A 20,617-nucleotide genomic window follows, 5' to 3' on the forward strand; every position below is an offset into this window, starting at 1 on the left:
GTGTGTGTGTGTGTGTGTGTGTGTGTRTGTGTGTGTRTGTATGTGTGTGTGTGCGTGTATGACACTTTTGTATGTCAATTATTGCACTTAATTATAATATATAGGATTTATAAATTACATAAACGAGACACTTGATTTTATTTAAATAAAAATTAAATTATTAGCACCGAAAAAAAACTTTAAGTTGCAAATTTATTATTATTATTTTATTTACTGTAATATATCATTGTGTCAAAAAATTTTGGTTTAATCTAAATATTAAAAAAAACATTTTTGTTAAAAGTTTAATATTTATACTCTCTATATATTTGTAATCCTATTGTAAACAAGTTTATTAAATTTTAAGCAATTTTAAAAACTGGATGTTATTTATCATAATAAAAAAGTATTGTTAAATGTATAATAAAAAATAAATAAACTTTTTTTTGGCTAACATAGCAAACAATATTATTGTATTATTAACTCTAAAATTAGTCTAAATAATAAAATTAATAAACAAAAAATTTTAGTCTACAAATGTAATAATAAAAACACAAACATTTTTAATACTTAGCATTAAATTAAATAAAAGACATTAAATTTATAACTGCTATAAAGTTTAAAGGTTAAGTTGGATAACATTTCAATGTAATTATTATATAAATAACACTAAATTTTATGTCAATTTTATTTTTATTTGTAGCTAAAAGAGAGAGAAAGAGAGCAAAAAAAACTATAAATATATAAAATACAATTAGATCGACAAAATTAATTACATTTATAAAATAACAACAAAAAACAAAACTATTATATAATCAAAATTACAATTAATAAATTAGGAAAATAAATAAATAAATAAAAATACTAATTAAATAATTATATAATAAAAAAATATAATATATACCAATAAATAAATAATCAATTTTTCAACGAATATTCCTATTATTTAATTTTAATTATAATATAAACTATTTATTACACGTTATTTGTGAACACAAAATATTTAACACAAAAACATTAAATTTATAAATGTTTTGAAGTTTTTTTTGAAACAAAAAATTTAATATTTATATTAAAATACAATTTTTTTTAATAAAAAATAATACAATTTTGCGGTTAATTTGTTTGTTTGTCAGCGATTTTTTTTGAGGTCATATCGTTAGCGGCCGCCGATCGGTGGTCAACAAAAGTGGTCACAACAACAACAAACCCTTCAATCAAAATCATAAAAAATCTTCACAATTGATGGATCAGTCGGACAGAGTGACACCAATCAGAGATTTGAAGATCGGATCGAAAAATCTGACCATAATTGCCATCGTTTTGGACATCGGTTAGTGTGTGTGTGATGGCCGCCGTCGGTAACAATCATATGACCAATAATTTAGTGACTAATCCAAAGTATTTTCTCTCTTGTTTTCTCGATTGCGATATCTATGTGTCCGCTGCTCTCTCTCTCTCTCTCTCTCTCTCCGCCGTTATCTGTCTCCCGACGACGACGACTACGACGACGACAGGTCGACCCAATACAACCAAAGATGATCACGAGATACGTACGGTGAAGTTGGCCGACCGGACCGGTTCAATCAACGTATGCGTTTGGGACGAACCGGGAGTCTATCTTCAACCGGGAGACATATGCCGTATCACTAAAGGGTAGGTTTTGTTTGGCCAACAATTAGTGTCGGGTGTGTTAGTTAGTTAGTGTGTGTGTGTGCTATATATTTGATCCAATGGTGATGAGATAGTAGTAATTAATCGGTAATTAAATTATTATTAAATTTCAATACAGATATGTTAGTCTATGGAAAGGTTGTCTGACTCTCTATACGGGAAAAGTCGGTAAAATCCAGAAGATTGGCGACTATTGTATGGTATTTGCAGAGTTGCCAAACATGAGTGAACCAAACACTGAACTAACACAACAAATGCCAGTTAAATAATAAGTGATTTTTATATATATTTTTTAAATTTATTATTATTTTTTTTTTAAAAACTTAATTATGTGACATCGATATGATAATTATTATTATTATTAGTTAATTATTATCATATTTTATAATCATTAATAAAGTATTAAAAATACGTTTGTGTGTGTGTGTGTGTGTGTGTAATAAATTAGGAATAAATCAATTTTTTTAATTAATAAAACTTTTAAATTACCTTTTTTAAAAAAAAAATAATAATAATTTTATTAATTAAATCATACCCATTGGAAATATTTAATCATATTTATGTCATTATAACTTTTTTTCCAAAACAAAAAATATGAAAATAATAAAAATATGAAAATTTTTTAATAGACTACAAGCTATGATAAATAATTATCATACAAACAAAATAACTTTTTTTTAAGTAAAAATTATGAATATTATTATAACATTTTCAACTTTTATGGCCAAATATTAGTAGCATTGTGTTAGTAAATAAATTTTTTATATAAAAAAAACATTGACACAAATATTTAAAAAGTTTAATCCTCAATTATAAGATTAATTTCTAAATAATAAAATAAAATAAAATAATAACTACAGGTTATAGGGTACACACACACACACACACACACACACACATTGAAAAAATACATTAATAAATCATTATATAAGACTATTACTATTTTTTATGTATTAGTATCGTATATACATCCATATAAGTTTGTGAACTATTTATTTGATATAAATAAATATATATAAATTTTTTTTTAAATCACAATATTTTCCATAAATGTTTTAAAGTATCTAAAAAAAAAATTCATGAAATCTCAAACTAACTGAAAGCTTTATAAATTATTAATTTTTTTTATTAATATTTAACTATATATTTATATGTTTTATATATATATAATAAAATACTCTTGTATTTTCTAAATGATTATTTTGTTGTTGATAATATAGATAACTAAATTAGACATTTACCGGTATATACTGTATAAATAATTTAGTTTAGTACATAAAAATCCTATTAATTTTTATTTATTATTATAAAATACTTTATATACTGTACTATACATCAGTAAATAAATAAATTTAAGGATAGATTGACAATAGCTTATTTAATTATTTAAAAAGTTTAACTTATTGATTTTCACTGATAATCATAATTAGTTTTAGCCCACTATTTTATATTACAAATTGTAATTTACAATTATATACAATAAATATATATAAAATATGCATTTAAGACAATACATAATATTTTTCAAACACAATAAACAATGTATTTAATAAAAATAAGAGATACATACTTTTTTATAATAAAAAAAATTAGCACGATCAATTTAATTTTTTTTAAAAAATATTAATTCAATTTATTTAAATTTTATTATCATTAATGCATAGTATATACAGTTTAAAATAATGTTTTATATATATATATATATATATATAGTTTACTTTAAGGCAGTTTTGTTGCGATTAGGTTTGCGTTGCGCTTATGAAATATAATATACAAATCTCATATATAAATATATATATATATAATAAATATCCATAAATTCAATACAACATAAAAAAATTATTTACATAAATAAATCGTTATAAATGAATTACATAAATGAATTATAATGTATTTTAAAATTAAAAAATAATAAATTTAGACAGATGATTTATATATATAATATATATAGTATATTGTCTAAAAAATAAAAATAAAAAAAGTTACCATTTATTCAAAAAGTTTTGAACTGTTTTTTCCTCTCTCTCTCTCTCTCTCTCTCTCTCTCTCTCTATTCACTAACAAATTCGTTAAAACATGATTATAATTACTGCACATAATTAAAAAATAAATTTTTTTAAGTAATATACTAATTAATAAATAATAAAAAATATAGTTAAAAATATATGTATAGTTAAGTTAGTTTTTTTAAAATAAAAAATACGCTAATAAGCGTTTTTTGGAGCAAATTATAAATAATAAAATATATATTAATATAATATATATATATATTATAATTCTCAACACATTTTTTTGGGCGAATTTATAAATTCTTAATCTTTTTTTAACTAAACACCAAAAACATAGACACAAAATATGTGTGATTTTTTTGCGAAAAATTAGTTCAACAAAAAAAACTAATAATATTAATAATGAAAATAATAAATAGTATGCATTTTTTTGTTTGGGTGAATATTTGAATAAAATATTGCTTTTTATGAAAATGAGTTCACAATCTCTCTCTCTATCTCTTAGTTTTTGTATCCAACAAAATCAACATTAGTTAAGATATACACTGTATGTATATTTAAATATATAGTATTCATATATACTTTAGCTCTAAACACACACACAATAATTCACTAAAACATTTTGTCCCTTAAATAAACTTTTTTTTTAAAAAAAAAAGATCTCCCATTGCTATGAAATAATGCAATGATATATCGATAGATAGATATATATATATACTTAAAAATATTATATATAATATAAATCTATATATCTTTCATCCTATGGTGTAATGTCAATGAACTGATTGCCACCTCTCTCTCTCTCTCTCTCTATGTGGAAGTCCCAAAATGCTAAGCTAACAGTGCGATAGGAGGACTGGACTTAACTTAACTAAAGCTGTTTTTTCTGTTGGTTGTATGACTTTTTTTTAATCAGACAACACAAAGAGCATTGGAAAATGCATTACACTTATTATTAATAATAATAGTAATATTAAGTCCAATGGTGTGTTAGAGTTATGATAATTATAAAAAAAAAATAAAATAAATACAAAAGTTACTAATAATAATAATAAAAAAATATGGCAATAAAGAGATTGATGGCGTTATTGCTAAATAACATTATCTATCTATCTATATATATAAATATAAGAAATAACAGTTAAAAAAGCTCAACAGTAAATAAATATATATATATATACTGTATAAATATATATACAATCATTCATTTAAATAATTATTAAAAAGCGTTATAATAATAACAAAAAAAAAACTTATTTTTAAAAAGGCATTACTCTCTCTCTCTCTCTATGATTTGTTTGGTATGTTATGTACTATATATAAGCCTCTGTTCGGGTGTTGAGACAGAATATCTTTTTGAACAATTTTGCCCACGATTTCATTGTCTTCTCCGACCAGATCCAGAAGCTCATTGTAATGCCTGGCATCAGACATGTCATATACTTGATTATGAATACAAACAGATAGGGTTTCATTGGTTTTTGGTCTGGTTTTGGTACCGGACAGGGAATACCAAACTCTGGCCGATGACAGACTTCTGTTAGCCACGACAACAGAAACGAATCGATATTTTTGTGTTCATAGTAATAGGTGGCCAACAATAGTATAGCCGGACACAGATAGAGTATGGAAAACAGGCCGTTACGGAACATTAGTTTTTCCAGTTTATCCGTCTGGAATGTACCGTCCATTTTCATTAGCGTACGAATACGCCAGAGCGATATAAACCCGGTGGTCAGGAACAGTACACCAATGGCCAGATAGATGAGTAGGGGTATGAGTACGAAAATGGCCAAATATGATTGTGTCCAGAGACTGACAAAACAGACACCAGTGAGTACGTCACCTTCGACTTTATGCATGGCCAGTACGGCTATTGCTTTCAGGGCCGGTATTGTCCACGCAGTAAAATGAAAGTAATGTTGTTGGCTTTCGATGGCTTCGTGGCTCCACTTGAGTCCGGCACTCAGAAACCATGTAATGGTAAGTATGACCCACCAGACAGCCGATGCCATTGTAAAGTAGTATAAAATTAAGAACAAAAGAGTACAGTACTCTCGTTTGTTTCCCTGAGTTATGGTCCGTACCATTTGGACGTTGACTTGACCGTCGGGTGCCGGAAACGGTTGGTTACAGGCGACAGTGTCGCCCAGTGCCCAGCCGATTACATAGACGAGACCGACAAAAAAGTAGCAAAGRCTCAAGTAGATGATCGGACGTTCCGGGTATTGGAAGCGTGACGTATCRATCAGATAGGTTAGGACGGCTGATAGTGTGGAAAAAACACAGACCAGTGCTAGGATACCGGTCCATACCCTGATTAGCCGGCGCTGGTCACTGTTGAACAGTAGGCCATCGCACGGTGCTCCACAGTTTTTGTGCTCTTTGCCCTGAACACGAAATACGTAATCCATTCCGGCGGGTGTCTGAAAATTGATGGGACAAACAAAACCAAGATCTCGGCTGATGGTAGTAGTGGTGTTAGCRAACGATTTTGGCCACGATTTGGTGATGACATTGTTGAAAAACGGTGCCACACCGGCACCACTAACACTACCACCACCGCCACCAGTACCCGTATAGGCTGGTTGGTCGGGTTTTTGGTCACTGTCCTGACCGAAGCATAGAATGCCTTTTTTTCGGTCTTCGAGTGTCGGAAATTTGTCGCAATCAAAATATTCGGGCCATTTGTAGCCAAACTTATTCATTAGTGTTTCGCAACCGATTTTGGCCGACAAACATAGCGACCGGCACGGAGGTAACGGCTTTTCCAGTATCGTACAAACGGGTGCATAGATTGAGCACAAAAATGTCAACAAATCGGGACTACACTGGACTTTGATGAGAGGCATATAGAGATGGACGTCGAGTCCGGCGTCTTCTTGTTTCAATTGGTTCAGTATATTCGGGAATATTGTTTCGTTGTATTTGATATTACCGATGCAAATGGGAATCGTTATCTTTTCGCACTTTCCGTGATGCAACAGTTGGCCATTCATCAGATCGTTGGCCGTTTCGGATACCGATACGGACATCACTTGGCCAACAACCGATTGAAAGCAACTTTGCAATAGTATGACTCCGATGACGACAATTACCAAATGTGATGACCGCAACATCTTCTTCGGAGTACTGATATATATGAAGTGATGATGATATGGATGGACTGCAGTAGTGAGACGGTATATGATATTTGAAGACCAATGGATGGATGGATCAAATGGGACGGACTTTTGCTGCCGATGTTGTTGTTGTTGTTATCTTTGTTGCCGTTGTCTGCATGTCTTTGGATGTCTTGTCGGGAATCGATCACAACTGTTGTGGCGATTGATTCATTGATTGGACACACGGTGTGTGTCAACACAAATAACAAAATTGATTATTAGCTGATCATTGGATTCACTCAACAATAATAATAATAATAACAACAACTCATGAGTCTATCTATTAGTCGTGTGTTTGCKTTTGGTTTRCATTCAATTCAATTGAATGAATGAATGAATGAATGGATGTATAAATCAAACACAAAATGGGTTTTCAATGTGAATATAGCAGTGAAACAAACTATTATTATATTATTATTATAACAGTTCGGGTATTCACTGATAGCACCAAAATATACTATAATATTATATTAAATACTAATTCAGGTTTTTTGTCTCAACACACAAACAATAGTCACACATATACACCATGAACTTACATACAGGTGCTATCGATAAATTAATTATAAAAAAAATATACTTAATTTAGACAATTTATAAAAATTAAATTAATTTAGTAATTAATCGATTTTTATATGATATAATATGATTCTAATACTATAATAATAATGATGTAAATAATAATTGTAATAATAATTGGGTGTCGACTGTATGTTGAAAATTTTTACTTTACATGTACTTTAAGGCTAATGTATTGGACTCTCTGTGTTATTATAAATTCAATGCAGTGATTGAATCCCAATGTGAATGTCAATGGCTTTATGTGTGTTGAGAGAGAGAGAGAGAGAGAGAGAGAGAGAGAGAGAGAGAGAGAGAGAGAGAGAGAGAGAGAGAGAGAGAGCATTAAGAGTGCCATCTCTTCAAATGTTTTAGCTAAAGACATGCGGTTGTAGTTAACGCCCATTCCTTCAATTACTTTATTAAAGTAACGAAAAAAATAATTTTAAGCTTTTTATTTCCCAAACACAATGAGGAAATACCTCTAAATTATATTTTATTTATTTATTGGTCATATTTTCGTTTTTTTTAATTGTTTTATTTGCCCATAACTTTTACTTTAAATTTTTAATGCAAAAATAAATTACTGTATTTTATTTTTAAAAAATACCTAATTTATGACATATAAGGATATAATAAACAGCTATATTAAGCATTTTAAAATTATTTATATGTACTGTATTTAGTATATCTTTATATAAAGTTGGATTAAAAAATAATAAATTTTTTATTAATAAATTTAGTTTTTTCTTATTTATTGAAATGTCCTTTATGGAATTGTGTTCTAGGTAATTTTATTTATTTATTTATTTTATTGATAAATAACAATACCTTACTTTGAGTCAATTACTTTTAAATTATTATTATTATTAGTATTAATTAATGGAAATTACAATCAAATTGTTTCAGTAATTATAATATTCATAATATTTTATTATTATTATAAGTAGACACAAAAATAATGATTTTTTCTTAAAAAATATTTTCCCAATTAATGTTAGGTAATGTTAGTGTACTTATTGTAATTAACTTACAATAACTTTTAATTTAAATTATTAAAACAATTATGACAATTAATAATTTACAAATGAAAAAATCAATTGGATATAAAAAAATATTTTTATTTTATAAATTATTACATATTAATTAATTATCTTGATAAGTATATTTAGTTGTTTTTCATTAAGTTTAAAATAATTTTTATGATAATTAATTTTTAAAAATAATTTAACACACAGTTAAAAAAATAAATAATTAAATCAAATATTTATAAAGTAAACGATTTATTAAAATATTAATATAATATTTTTTTATATAGTATATTGATTAATTAATAATATAGTTAACATGCAAAATATCATTACAATTTGTGTGTGTGTGTGTGTGTGTAAATGAAACAAATTTATAAAATATAAATATTTAAAACTTTAATTGTATTTAATTTAATGAACAAAAATTATGACAATTGAATGAATCTGATAGTTGAGACAATAGCTATCAAAACAATAACGAGAACAGTGGCCAAAATAGCACCGCTCATAACCATTAGTAGTTCATTCATGTTTAACCTGGTTTTAAGCCAAACCCAATAAATCCAATTGTTTTGTTTGGTCAGCAATACCTGAGCCGAACAATTGAACACTTCATGTATTGGCCGATAGTTGCACTAAACGAAAAAAATATTTAATTATTATTATAATAAATTAATTGATAAAAATAATTAAAATTAAAAAAACTATTGTCTAATACATTATCAAACAAATCATTCATAATACAGTAAAATCCCTGTCCATGAGTCCTAAGCAGTGCCACATATTTATCATCACTGCCGGGCATTGGGAACAACTGTCTTAAGTGATGCCACGGAACCCTTGAGTCGATATTAGCGTCAAAATGGCTCAAAGTTTCTGAAAATTCAAAAGTTTTTTTAAAAAAAATATTCCTATTAAGTGTAAACTAAACTATATTTAAAAAATAATTATACAGATATAGCTACAGTTTCCTAACCGGGAAATCTATTATGATCAAAATACAGTGTATGGCCTTTATTATCTTTACGAAATGGATCCCAAACGTTGATCAATACTAGATTAGTGTCACGAAATGTTATAACATATTTCCATTGATCGGCTGGTCTTCCCATTTCCCAGAAACTAATATCACCGGAACTAATGAATTGGCGATTATCAAACTCATAGTATGTCTGGTTCTTAACGAAAACGGTATGTCCTGCTAACGGATTTCCCTGGACAGTCGACTGTTCCACTGTAAAGGCTATATCGATATCGTTGGGCAACGGTGGCCATCGGTCGCGGATCAGTTGGGCATTTTCATCCATAACTCGGAAACTATTGGTCCGGTTATCGACAATCAATTGCCAAAAGTATTGRTGAAAAAATAGATAAAATTTATTGTCATTAGTTTTGACGATAGCGTTCGGTGTTTCCAAAAAACAAATTAAATCTTTCTAAAAATAATTAGATATTAATTAGTTTTTTATTTATTTATTATATATTTTATAAATACAAATATTGTAATTTATAGTTATAGTTACTATATTATCTTTAGTATCATTAGTAATARTATTTCTATTGATTTGAAATTTATTCCAAAATCTTTCACATTTTAATGCCATTAGTAATGATGAAGTTATGAAAAGTAATAAAATATAGTTAACGCTTATCATTGAAACAACAAAAAACAAAACAAAAACAAAATAATAATAACATAAAAGTTGTCAATTAACAGAAAAATAAATAAATATTAATATATATCGTATATTCAAACTATTAATTACAAAAATACATTAAATAAGTGCATGAATTAAAAATCTCTTAACTGTTTTATATTATTATGTTWTAACTTATAATTTATAAGCTATTTTGTGTTGCAAATAATTAATTTAAATAAAATACATTAACAAAGTGGTGTTTTTATTGTATTATTAAAATATATACAATATATATATATATTTAAAAAATACAATAATAAAATTAAAAATATTACCGGTATAAATTACTAATATACTGTATATTGAAATACTAAACAGTAGTAAATAACAAAAATTATATATCTGAATAAATACATAAAAAAATATGTATCATTTATTATGTATACTGGTATAATAAGTTTAATTATCTTTTACAACACTTTTTACTATACAATAATAATAATAGACCGGTAAAATTTTAGTATTCAAAAATAATTATATGATACAAAAAATAAAATTATCGATAATTATCGGTATATTCAAAAATTAAATAAAAATAAAATAATAATGAAAAACATAAAGTATAAATTGGCGATAAAATAATAAAATAAAATATATAATCAATAGTTATATACAGTATATATATATATATAATAATAATAAACAAATTATTTTTCAATTAGCAATCATTTCTTAGCTATTGATTTCTTTAACGACTCGACATTTTGCTGAAAACTAGTCGACGACTTAGTCTTCACGATCTTCCTATCGTTGTTGTTGTTGTCGTTGATGTTATTGTCATTAGTTTTATTAATATTACTAATACTATCCTTCTTCTTGTTGTTGTTGTTGTCGGAATCGTCGATCAATTTCTTCACTTCTAAGGCAGTCTTTTCGCTTGATTTTTCATTTTTCTTAATAAATCCAATCTTTTCTAGCGATGTCCTCGTCTTATTATCACTAGATTTGTTGTCGTTGTTATTGTCATCAAATTTACCCCATTTTGGCTTATAATCAACAATTTTTTCGGACTTGACTGCAGCCGTCAAAGTTTCAGCTGTTGTTGTCTGTCTTTTTGCTTCACCTAACTTTGTTGCCATCCATTTGGGACTATATATTGCTGGTCCAAGAAGTATCTGTGGAGGTGTTGTCGTTGTTGTTGTTGTTGGCGACTAATAATATATGAAAGATAATTGTGATTATTATTATTATTTCTCGAAAAAAAAATTTGATTGATTGATAACCAATTGATACCTGTTTTTCATCTTTCTTTGGACTATCCGTTTCAAACATTGTCGAAAAGCCTCCGTCGGTGGGTGTGTTCTGTGACATATCGCGCGATTCTTCGGAAAACCATTCAATTGATTCAAATCTGACAAACGTTGCCAAAAACGTGGCAATAGCTATGGCCAACGCAAGCATTGTGGTCATCACTATTGAACCGGTTGTCAATACGGAGTACAACTGACGTTGCGGACAACAATAGTAGACACCGACCAAATCGTAACAACAAAATGGGTTGTTTGGCGGACACACCACCATCTGACCAGAATTGTACGACTCGTTTGTAAAGCATTTGTCATTGGCTTTAATCAAACCAATGTTTGCGCTCATAATGAATAAAATCATTAATGAAATTACAATTAGTTGTATCAATGAATACATTTTTTGAGGAGGGGTTTTGATGATAAAAATGCAAGAATTTTAAAAATAATAATATTTGATAATTAACGTGAATTTCAAAACTTTTTTTGTTTGTTTGTGTTTGTTATACAAAATCAAATCAAATACTTTTGTTAATTAAAAAGTTAGAATAACTAGTGTTTAATAATTTATTTATTTGTTTAATAATATTTAATTATACAGTGTCGACAAATTTGGTCAACAATACGTGTTTCACGTGTGCTTCACGTGCATTGAAATAATTGAATTGAATTAACTCAACTATACATTGAATTCAACTGATTTGTCTGTTTAGTTACTGATCTATAAAATTGTTGTTTCAAAAATAATAATAATATAGTTATAATAAAGTGAATTACAATATTGAAACTGATTGAAACAAAATTTATTGAATGATTTATTGATTGATTGAATGAATATTTTGATATTATTTCCACTATCAGTGACAATACTGATTCCCATAACTATTTTTTTGACGTACGTATAATATCTTAGAACCATTAACGATATACCACTTGTATAAAACATATATTTAATACAGTATTTTTTTAAATAAAAATAATAGTTATTTGTTGGCCGTCAATGACAATACTGTTAAACCACTGCTGCCCTATGTTAGCGACTGTGCATTTAGGGCACCCGAGGCGTCCATATTCACCGAATTGGTCACTATTATAGCCATTTTAAGTAATAAATAAGTTTTTAAACAATTTTTAAAAAAATTATTTATTTAATCACTTTATAAACTATTTAACATAATAAACATTCAATCAAATAATAATTATTTAACTATTAATTAATTATAGTTTTCTGTACAATTGTGTTACGTGTCATACAAGTTAAGACAATACTCGATACCGATAGCTATTGTCGATTATTGTCGATATCGGCGACCGGCAAACAGCGCATATTATTTGTAAACTGTCTATCACTATATATGGCACCGGTATTATCGCTGGGACTGATATCGTTGGCCTCGTTTCGGGTAATAGAGACTTCGCGCATACACTTTGCCAGTGCGGCCGTCATTTTCAGTGTCGGTCCGGTTTTCTTTGGCACTCAAACCTGGATATCCTATCAGTTATCGCCGCTAATCAACAGTCAATGGATGGCCTACTTTCGGCTATCGATAACACTGGTATCGGTGGTCAGTATAGTGTCGAGCAGTGGATTCACTCTTTGGTCGTTTCAAGAGTTTCGACTCAAGTTTCGATCGTCCGATCGACTCGTGTGGACGTCTGCCGACGGCGGCTATTGGCAACACGTATTGGCCGCTCTATTCGAATGGTTATATTTGTTATCGGTTGGTCCGTTTGTGGCCACATTTGTCGGCGAAGTCAACCAATTGAAACTAACCAGTGGTCCGACATTTGAATATGTCATACATACTGACTAACTAACATACAGTGACTAAATAATTGCTAAATAATATTATTATTGTTTTATTTATTTAAAAAAAAAGTTTATAACATAATATGATTTCTAAAAATAATTATATTTTTATTTAGACAGTACCGTATATACACTGTATTTAATAAAATATAAACAAGCACCTCTAGCGTTAAATAAATATAATGTATTTAATTAATATAAATTATTTAATAATTTATAAGTAAAAACTATGATAATTATTCAGCTAGCAAATTTAGTTATTAACAATTAGTTTGATTTTATTTCATAATTTTTTATCGATAAAATTTTTATGTGTATTAATCGATTGCAATTGAATTAATTTCTACTTGATTTTGATGATTGTTAATCAATTAAATTTAGTTATTAGTTATATTATAGACTATACTAAGATATAGTTGTCAATTATCGACCTTCACTTACTTATAATATAACTTTTTTTTAATAAAAAATATTATAATATAAGTTATTAATTATTTTTAATAATATTTTATTTTATTTATTTTTGATTTTGTATAGATTAAAGTGTATAATAAAGTGTATAATAATATTAATATTAATTAATATTTAGCTCAAATGTAATGTTATACTTAACAATTTGTATACATTATTACAGATAATCATTTATATATTTAATTAATAAAATTACAATATTTTTTATTCATTGCGTATATTACAATAGTATTGAATTAGACATAATTTTTATTAAATAAATTTAATAAATTGTTTAATAAAGTGATCCAGTACCATCGAGTATGGCGCAACTATCTAAATGGATATGGGTAAGTTTATTAACAATTTTATTATATTATATAATTTATATATATATATATTAGTAAATAAGTTAACATATAGATGGCAACGCTTTGTTAGTAATAAAGTTTTTTAAATAAAAATATGTTAACTAAAAAAAAGTTTTATAATATACGATATTTTATTTAAAACTATTTGTATTTATACTAATAGTTTCAAGTAAGTGAAATTATTAAATTTTTTTATTTATTATTATCATTTATCGTTGTATTAAAATTATTAAAATTAAATTTAACTTGATGAGACCCAATTTGAGTTAATTATACTAAATTATATGCAAAAATTGTGTAATTATTAATTAGATTAATTAGATTAATGTATTATTAATTATTGTATTACTTTAAAAAAGTTAATTACTGTAAATATTTAATTTAAATAATGCACTTGAAACTATTTTAAATATTTTAATTTAATGCCAGCATCATTAAAATTACTATATATTATTTATTGCTTAATCATTTTAAATATATTTTTTGCACATATATTAAAATATCTATTATTCTGTATATAATAATACTTGTATAATAATAATAATAATAATAATAAAATAGTTTAAATTAATCTAACATTACTAATAATATTTATATTTATATGAAAGTATTTATCAAATATATCAAAAAAGTAAAAGATTATTGCTTATGATAAAATAATAACATATTACTGGTATATGTTTTAAATATAAAATATAAAAAACAATTTAAAACAATAAAGCAATTAAAATGCAATCATTTTTTTAAAAAGTTACTTTCGTTTTGAATGAAAACACTTTATGAAAAAAATTATTTGAAAGTTATTTCAAAAGCACTTTTGAATTTTTAGAAAATGCTTTTATTTTCATTTATAATTCATATTCAATAAAGTTTTTCAAAAAAAAAAAATATAAATCGAGTCTCTCTTATATTAAAGTATTTATATAAATATATATTTATTAAATGATAATTTATAATAATAACAAAACGATTATTATTATTATTATTACTATTAAAATATCCATCCCTTTCCTTACAACAACTCATAGTCGCCCTTAACCTCGAAGTCAAGTATTGGCAGCTATTCTTGAAATGTTGTCTTTAATAATAATAATAAAAAATACTGTAATATTTAATAGCTTTAAGTAGTTTTTTTTAATAGTAAAATATAATATATAATACTATTAAAAAATAATTGACTTTTCATTTTTTTCTCTCTCTCTTTATCTTTGATTCACCAAACAATATAGTTCACACTTTTTTTATAAAATAAAAAAACAAAAACAAAATATATTACAGACAATACTGTAATAATAATAATAATTTTTTTGAGTAAAGTATTTCATTTAATAAAACACTTGAGATTTAGGTCTATAATAGCATTAATACTGATAATAATAATAATATGTTATAATATAAATGCATTAAATTTTATATATATATATTATACTATATATCTCAGTAACTTTTTATTTTGTGTTTTGTATGTTTTTAAAAATAAATTGTTGGGAACCTTGAAATCAAAATATTTGATTTACACGTTAGGATAGATTTTTTTTATAAAAAAAGTAATAATAATAATCATAATATTAATAGTATTAGAAATAATAGAGAATAAGAAACTATATTTACAATACTATACGGTTTACTGTAATGTTCATGAATTGAATTTTAAAATAAAAAATAACAATTATATATATTTTTTTTAAAAAAAGGGATTACCAAGTTTAGATTGTTCATAAAAAATTGTTTTGATATGTATAGGAAAAAATTATCATACAATTTATTAAACAATTTAAGCTATTTTTTGTTTTACTATACTTACTGTAGTAATTATTATTTTAAACTTTAAAATTTAAAATTAGTATTTTATACTTAAATAGTATTATAAAGTTATTATAAATTATATATGTCATATGATATATATATATATATATATATATATATTTTAAATACCAGATTGTCATAAGATTTATATATAATTTGTTATTGATATCACTGGATATCAATTGTTGTTTTTATAACTTAATTTTAGTTAAGAATTAAAGCGGCTAAAAGTCCAATTTATATGTAATTAAATTATATTATACACATAGCATATAAATATACTGTATTGACATATTATATTTTTAATAAAATTTTAGACAATAATTTTTTTTAATAATGTTAAAATAAATTTGCTTGAATTTTAAAAATAATTTCATTTTTTTTTTACTAAATTATTATTTAAGGAAATAATTTTATTTTTAAATAGTAGAGTTGTTGCAAATGATTATTAGCTATATCTTACTGGAACTGATAATAAAAACAAAAACAAAAAAAAATAATTTAATGTATATTTAATTGCATTTATCAATACAATATTAATATCATACGTATAATACTGTAAATATATATAATTTACTTAAAACTATTTTATGGTAATATATGATTAAAAGTGATAAATAACAACTTTGAAACTGATTAAAGGCTTATAATAATGATGATGATGATAACTTTAATTAAAAAATGATTAATTAATTATTAATAAACTAAAAAAATCATGATTAATCTAACACAAAAAAAATATTTATAAAAAAAATCCACACCTAAATAAAAACATTTATGATAACCACCTCCAAGATCAAGGGTAATGGCAATAACTATACAATAATCACATAGACATACAGTACATACTTTTACTGTATTAATAGTTTAATGATATAAAAAAATATTATTATTATTATTATTATTGTATCAATAGTTAATACTTAAATATTATATATATATATGTAAGGGTATGAAGTCATCAAAAAAGTAGTATTTTTTTGAACGATTATCAGAGGATAAATCTGTAGGAAGTTTTGCAAACAAAAAAAATTATTACTATTTTTTTATTATATTATACAATCTCTCACTTTTTATTTAATAATAATATTATTATAAATGATATAAATGTATGTAATAAATGTGTGTTATATACGGTATATATACAGTATATCTACTATTTGTAGTCACAATATATTATTTTTTAAAACTTGATTTCCAATTATATCAATATTTATTTTTCTAAATTAATTCATCAAGTTCAACTAGTAAACTAAATTGTTAAAATTGTTAAAAATAATATATTGTATATATAAAAAATGATAATTTTATTAAACATTTTTATGTGATTTTATTTTATTGAATTGAAAGATGAATCCAAAAAAAAATGTTAATAAATATTGTTTATACATTTATTTTTATGACTATATATTTTATTTATAGTAATAAATTTTTGTTGCTGTTGTTGTTGATGATGAAAAATTAAAACAATTATTATAAATTTAGTTTAGTGCAATTATTTTACAGCTATAATTTTTAGTTTATGCATAATTAACTGTTATTTTTTTTGTTTATTTGAAAAAAGCAAAATAAAAATTTTATTAACAAAAATTCAAATGTGATGAGCAACACGCGTATAAATATATATATATACAAAATATAAATTATATATATATATATATATATACATATATACAGTATATATATAAAGTTTATTATAATAATTATTTTATTATTATTATTATATTAACCATAATTGCAAAAGTGTGATTGGTCAATTAGTTGTACACGATTTTTATAATAGATTGATTATATACTGTATACATAATGCATAATAAATTTAAAAATATAAAAAAATAAATATATTTCATGATAGTTATGTAAATACATTTAAGAAATTATATCTAGATGATGTTACACACAATTTATTATTTTTAAATTTAATACAAAATTATGTATTGTTTTTTTTTGAATAAAAATAAAACAAAATAAAAATATAGATAATAATATTTAGTAACTAATAACGTAATAAAAATTTTGATTATTTAATGATAGCTGGAATATATAGTAGTAGTACAGGTGTATGAAATCACATTTATATATAATAGTTATATTAATAATAAGATTATTATTATATGAATTTTAAATTGGAGGCCAATTGGAGGTAAAATCAATTATATAGTAGATATAAAAATTATTAATATATTTTTTTGCACAAAAAATATAGTATATTAAATTTAAAACATGTATTATACAATTAAACAAGAAAATAATAATAATAATAATAATAATAAAATAGGTAAAAGATTTTGTTAAGCGACTAATTTATTGCCTTAAATATAATTGTAAGTCATTTTTATTGAAAAAAATATATCAAGGTTATTTTATTCAACATTTTCTAACTTTAATAATAATAACAACTATAAAATAATTATTTTACAATTTTTTTTCATCAATAATTTTGTTGATTTATACAGTATATAATATAAATAAATTAGAAATTTTCTATTGAATTTTATTTAAAGATAATATATATATAATAATAATAATATTGATTTTTTTGACAATTACTTGAATTACAAAATTTATTGATTTTTTGATGTTTTATCTGTTACTCTGTTGATTAATTAGTTTTTAAACACCCCTTTCCTTTTAAATACCTGTGCTGCTCATTATTATTATTATTTTTTTGAGTAATACCTTTACTGCTTTTAACTAAATCAATTTAATGGCTTATTTATTAGGTAGAGATTTTTGTAGTATCAATAAATCAGTGATTGTTTTTTTTATTATTATTATTATAATTCAAACTACAAAATCCTTGTCAACTAATTTTAATTTAAAAAAAATTTAAAAGATTTTTCAACTAATAATTTAAACTATAATTTTTTTTTAGTTTTAGACTTTTATAGAAAATATTTTAACGAGAAAACAATAAAAACCATAATTTATTGAACTAAACAAAAATTTGAAAATAAAATAAAGATTTGAATTAATGAAGTGCCGCTAAAAATATTGCCGAAAATTATTTTTATTATAATACTAGTAGTAGTAGTAGTAGTTACACAATGAAATGTGTTTAATAAAATATCATCAAAAAAATAATAATATTTTTTTATTATTATTCAAATAAAATATAAGTTTTAATTTATTTATATGTTATCATTTGTAATATTCAAAACTCATACGTCAAAAATGTTTTATATACTTAATTTGAGTATTAAATAAATATATATATATAATGATTTATATTATTTAAATAATGTGATTATAAGTAAAATAAAATAAAAAGTTGATAGTCATTGAAAATATTACGTACAATAATAATAGTAATATAAATAATAATAATAATAATGTTAGATAAATGAATCAACTATTTAATCCTATATTTATTTTGGATTATTAATGTCAGCTTTTTTTTAATATTTATTTAATAATTTACAATGAAATTATAAATCTATACATAAAATAAATATTGTTAGTTTAAAAAAAATATATATATACTAAATATAATAATAATAATAAAATAAACTAAGCAAAACAAGGCAACCTTTAGTTTTTAAATTTTATTTTTTTAATTAATATTATATATATATGACATAAATTGGTGAAAATTTCAAAATGTAATATATATTTATAAAAATATGTATGAAATTTGTATTAATAAACTGTACATTACATAACATAAAATATAAATTATAAAAAATAATTTTTTTATCGATATACTTTATATTTATATAAATATATACTGTATATCATATAAGATAATAAATTTCTAATATTTAGGTTAAACTAATTTTTATATAAAGAAAAATATTTTGATTTTTTTTAAAAACAATGTCTTTTGAAAAAATATTAAATTTACAAAAATTTGATATATTTTTGCTTAATTTAAATTGATTACAAAAGTATTTATTATAATAAAGAAATTAACTTTTCTTTGTTAAAAAAAATTAATTAATTTATTGATATAAATAAAAATCATTTTTAAATGGCTTAATATCAATTATATTTACCCAATAAAACTTATATACAAATTGTTATATACAAGTTTGTGTATATATTTTGTTATATTAAATGCTTTAGTGCTACTAAAATAAAAAAAAAATTCAATTCAATTTTATTTGTGAAATTAAAAATTATTTTATATCTAATTAGTATCAACTAAATTACTCAATTATTTTTTTTATCACAATACCAATGATTGGCAATTTTGTTAAGTCATAATAATAATAATAATAATAATAATAATAATAATAATAATAATAATAATAATAAAATCAAATGATTTAATACAACAATTTCCATATCAATTACAAAGGACTAGTAGTTCTTTATAATGCAAATTACAAAATGCTGTCAAAAAAAATTCAAACAAACAATAAAATTGTATATAATTTTATTATATATTTAAATTTGCTTTAATTGAATGGATTAATAAAAAAATGATCTAAAAACTCAAACTCCAAAAATAAGACTCATTAATAATACGATTTAATAATAATAATAATAATAATCGTAATCATAATAATAAAAAAATTTGTTTAATTGTTATTCAGTATAAAAAAATAGTATAATCATTATATAATAATAATAATAATAATAGTAATAATAATAATACAAAACTACTCTCTTTAAATGAAACTAATTTATAAACAATATTTATAATGTGTTTTAAAAAAAATATATATATATAATAATAATAATAATAAAAAATAGTGACACTAATAATGTGTTAAGTTTTTAATAGTATATACTGTATATAAGTGACAATTTGCTTATATTATAAAAAATGTATAAATTTTTTGTTGTGAAAAATGAATGTATTTATATTTTTTAATT

At 23.4% G+C, this 20,617-nt stretch overlaps 5 protein-coding genes across 5 annotated transcripts; 2 read left to right on the forward strand and 3 right to left on the reverse strand.

Annotated features, from left to right (window-relative positions):
• Positions 1-1,019: 1,019 nt before the first annotated feature.
• On the forward strand, positions 1,020-1,922 carry LOC128954609 (SOSS complex subunit B1-B-like). The gene is made up of 3 exons (XM_054300211.1): positions 1,020-1,312; positions 1,497-1,635; positions 1,772-1,922. The coding sequence occupies exons 1-3, from the start codon at positions 1,225-1,227 to the stop codon at positions 1,920-1,922; spliced, it is 378 nt and encodes a 125-aa protein (XP_054156186.1). The 5' UTR covers positions 1,020-1,224.
• A 2,912-nt stretch (positions 1,923-4,834) lies between these two features.
• On the reverse strand, positions 4,835-7,195 carry LOC128954532 (frizzled-1-like). The gene has a single exon (XM_054300119.1). The coding sequence runs from the start codon at positions 6,779-6,781 to the stop codon at positions 4,976-4,978; it is 1,806 nt and encodes a 601-aa protein (XP_054156094.1). The 5' UTR covers positions 6,782-7,195; the 3' UTR covers positions 4,835-4,975.
• Positions 7,196-8,840: 1,645 nt separating this feature from the next.
• Positions 8,841-9,763, reverse strand: LOC128954610 (uncharacterized). The gene is made up of 3 exons (XM_054300212.1): positions 9,392-9,763; positions 9,134-9,291; positions 8,841-9,050 (listed from the first exon to the last, which is right to left on the reverse strand). The coding sequence occupies exons 1-3, from the start codon at positions 9,720-9,722 to the stop codon at positions 8,841-8,843; spliced, it is 699 nt and encodes a 232-aa protein (XP_054156187.1). The 5' UTR covers positions 9,723-9,763.
• A 1,017-nt stretch (positions 9,764-10,780) lies between these two features.
• Positions 10,781-11,708, reverse strand: LOC128954611 (myosin-G heavy chain-like). The gene is made up of 2 exons (XM_054300213.1): positions 11,349-11,708; positions 10,781-11,266 (listed from the first exon to the last, which is right to left on the reverse strand). The coding sequence occupies exons 1-2, from the start codon at positions 11,706-11,708 to the stop codon at positions 10,781-10,783; spliced, it is 846 nt and encodes a 281-aa protein (XP_054156188.1).
• A 454-nt stretch (positions 11,709-12,162) lies between these two features.
• Positions 12,163-13,180, forward strand: LOC128954535 (DNA damage-regulated autophagy modulator protein 1-like). The gene is made up of 3 exons (XM_054300123.1): positions 12,163-12,254; positions 12,343-12,464; positions 12,584-13,180. Exons 1-3 carry the CDS (start codon positions 12,190-12,192, stop codon positions 13,171-13,173), a joined length of 777 nt encoding a protein of 258 aa, XP_054156098.1. The 5' UTR covers positions 12,163-12,189; the 3' UTR covers positions 13,174-13,180.
• Positions 13,181-20,617: the final 7,437 nt, after the last annotated feature.

This window comes from Oppia nitens, unplaced genomic scaffold (assembly GCF_028296485.1).
Source record: "Oppia nitens isolate AA-2021 unplaced genomic scaffold, nextdenovo-longstitch-racon4-pilon3 scaffold28_pilon_pilon_pilon, whole genome shotgun sequence".
Taxonomy (NCBI): Eukaryota; Metazoa; Arthropoda; class Arachnida; order Sarcoptiformes; family Oppiidae; genus Oppia; species Oppia nitens.

Coding starts and splice junctions, on each gene's coding strand:
- LOC128954610 (XM_054300212.1), bottom strand. CDS start 9,722: ATGGATGAAAATGCCCAACTGATCCGCGACCGATGGCCACCGTTGCCC. Junction 9,292..9,391: donor TGATCATAATAGATTTCCCG/GTTAGGAAACTG, acceptor TTGAATTTTCAG/AAACTTTGAGCCATTTTGAC. Junction 9,051..9,133: donor TGAATGATTTGTTTGATAAT/GTATTAGACAAT, acceptor TTTTTCGTTTAG/TGCAACTATCGGCCAATACA.
- LOC128954609 (XM_054300211.1), top strand. CDS start 1,225: ATGGATCAGTCGGACAGAGTGACACCAATCAGAGATTTGAAGATCGGA. Junction 1,313..1,496: donor TGCCATCGTTTTGGACATCG/GTTAGTGTGTGT, acceptor CGACGACGACAG/GTCGACCCAATACAACCAAA. Junction 1,636..1,771: donor ATATGCCGTATCACTAAAGG/GTAGGTTTTGTT, acceptor ATTTCAATACAG/ATATGTTAGTCTATGGAAAG.
- LOC128954535 (XM_054300123.1), top strand. CDS start 12,190: ATGAATATTTTGATATTATTTCCACTATCAGTGACAATACTGATTCCC. Junction 12,255..12,342: donor CCCATAACTATTTTTTTGAC/GTACGTATAATA, acceptor TAAAAATAATAG/TTATTTGTTGGCCGTCAATG. Junction 12,465..12,583: donor CACTATTATAGCCATTTTAA/GTAATAAATAAG, acceptor AATTAATTATAG/TTTTCTGTACAATTGTGTTA.
- LOC128954611 (XM_054300213.1), bottom strand. CDS start 11,708: ATGAGCGCAAACATTGGTTTGATTAAAGCCAATGACAAATGCTTTACA. Junction 11,267..11,348: donor CAAAGAAAGATGAAAAACAG/GTATCAATTGGT, acceptor ATATATTATTAG/TCGCCAACAACAACAACAAC.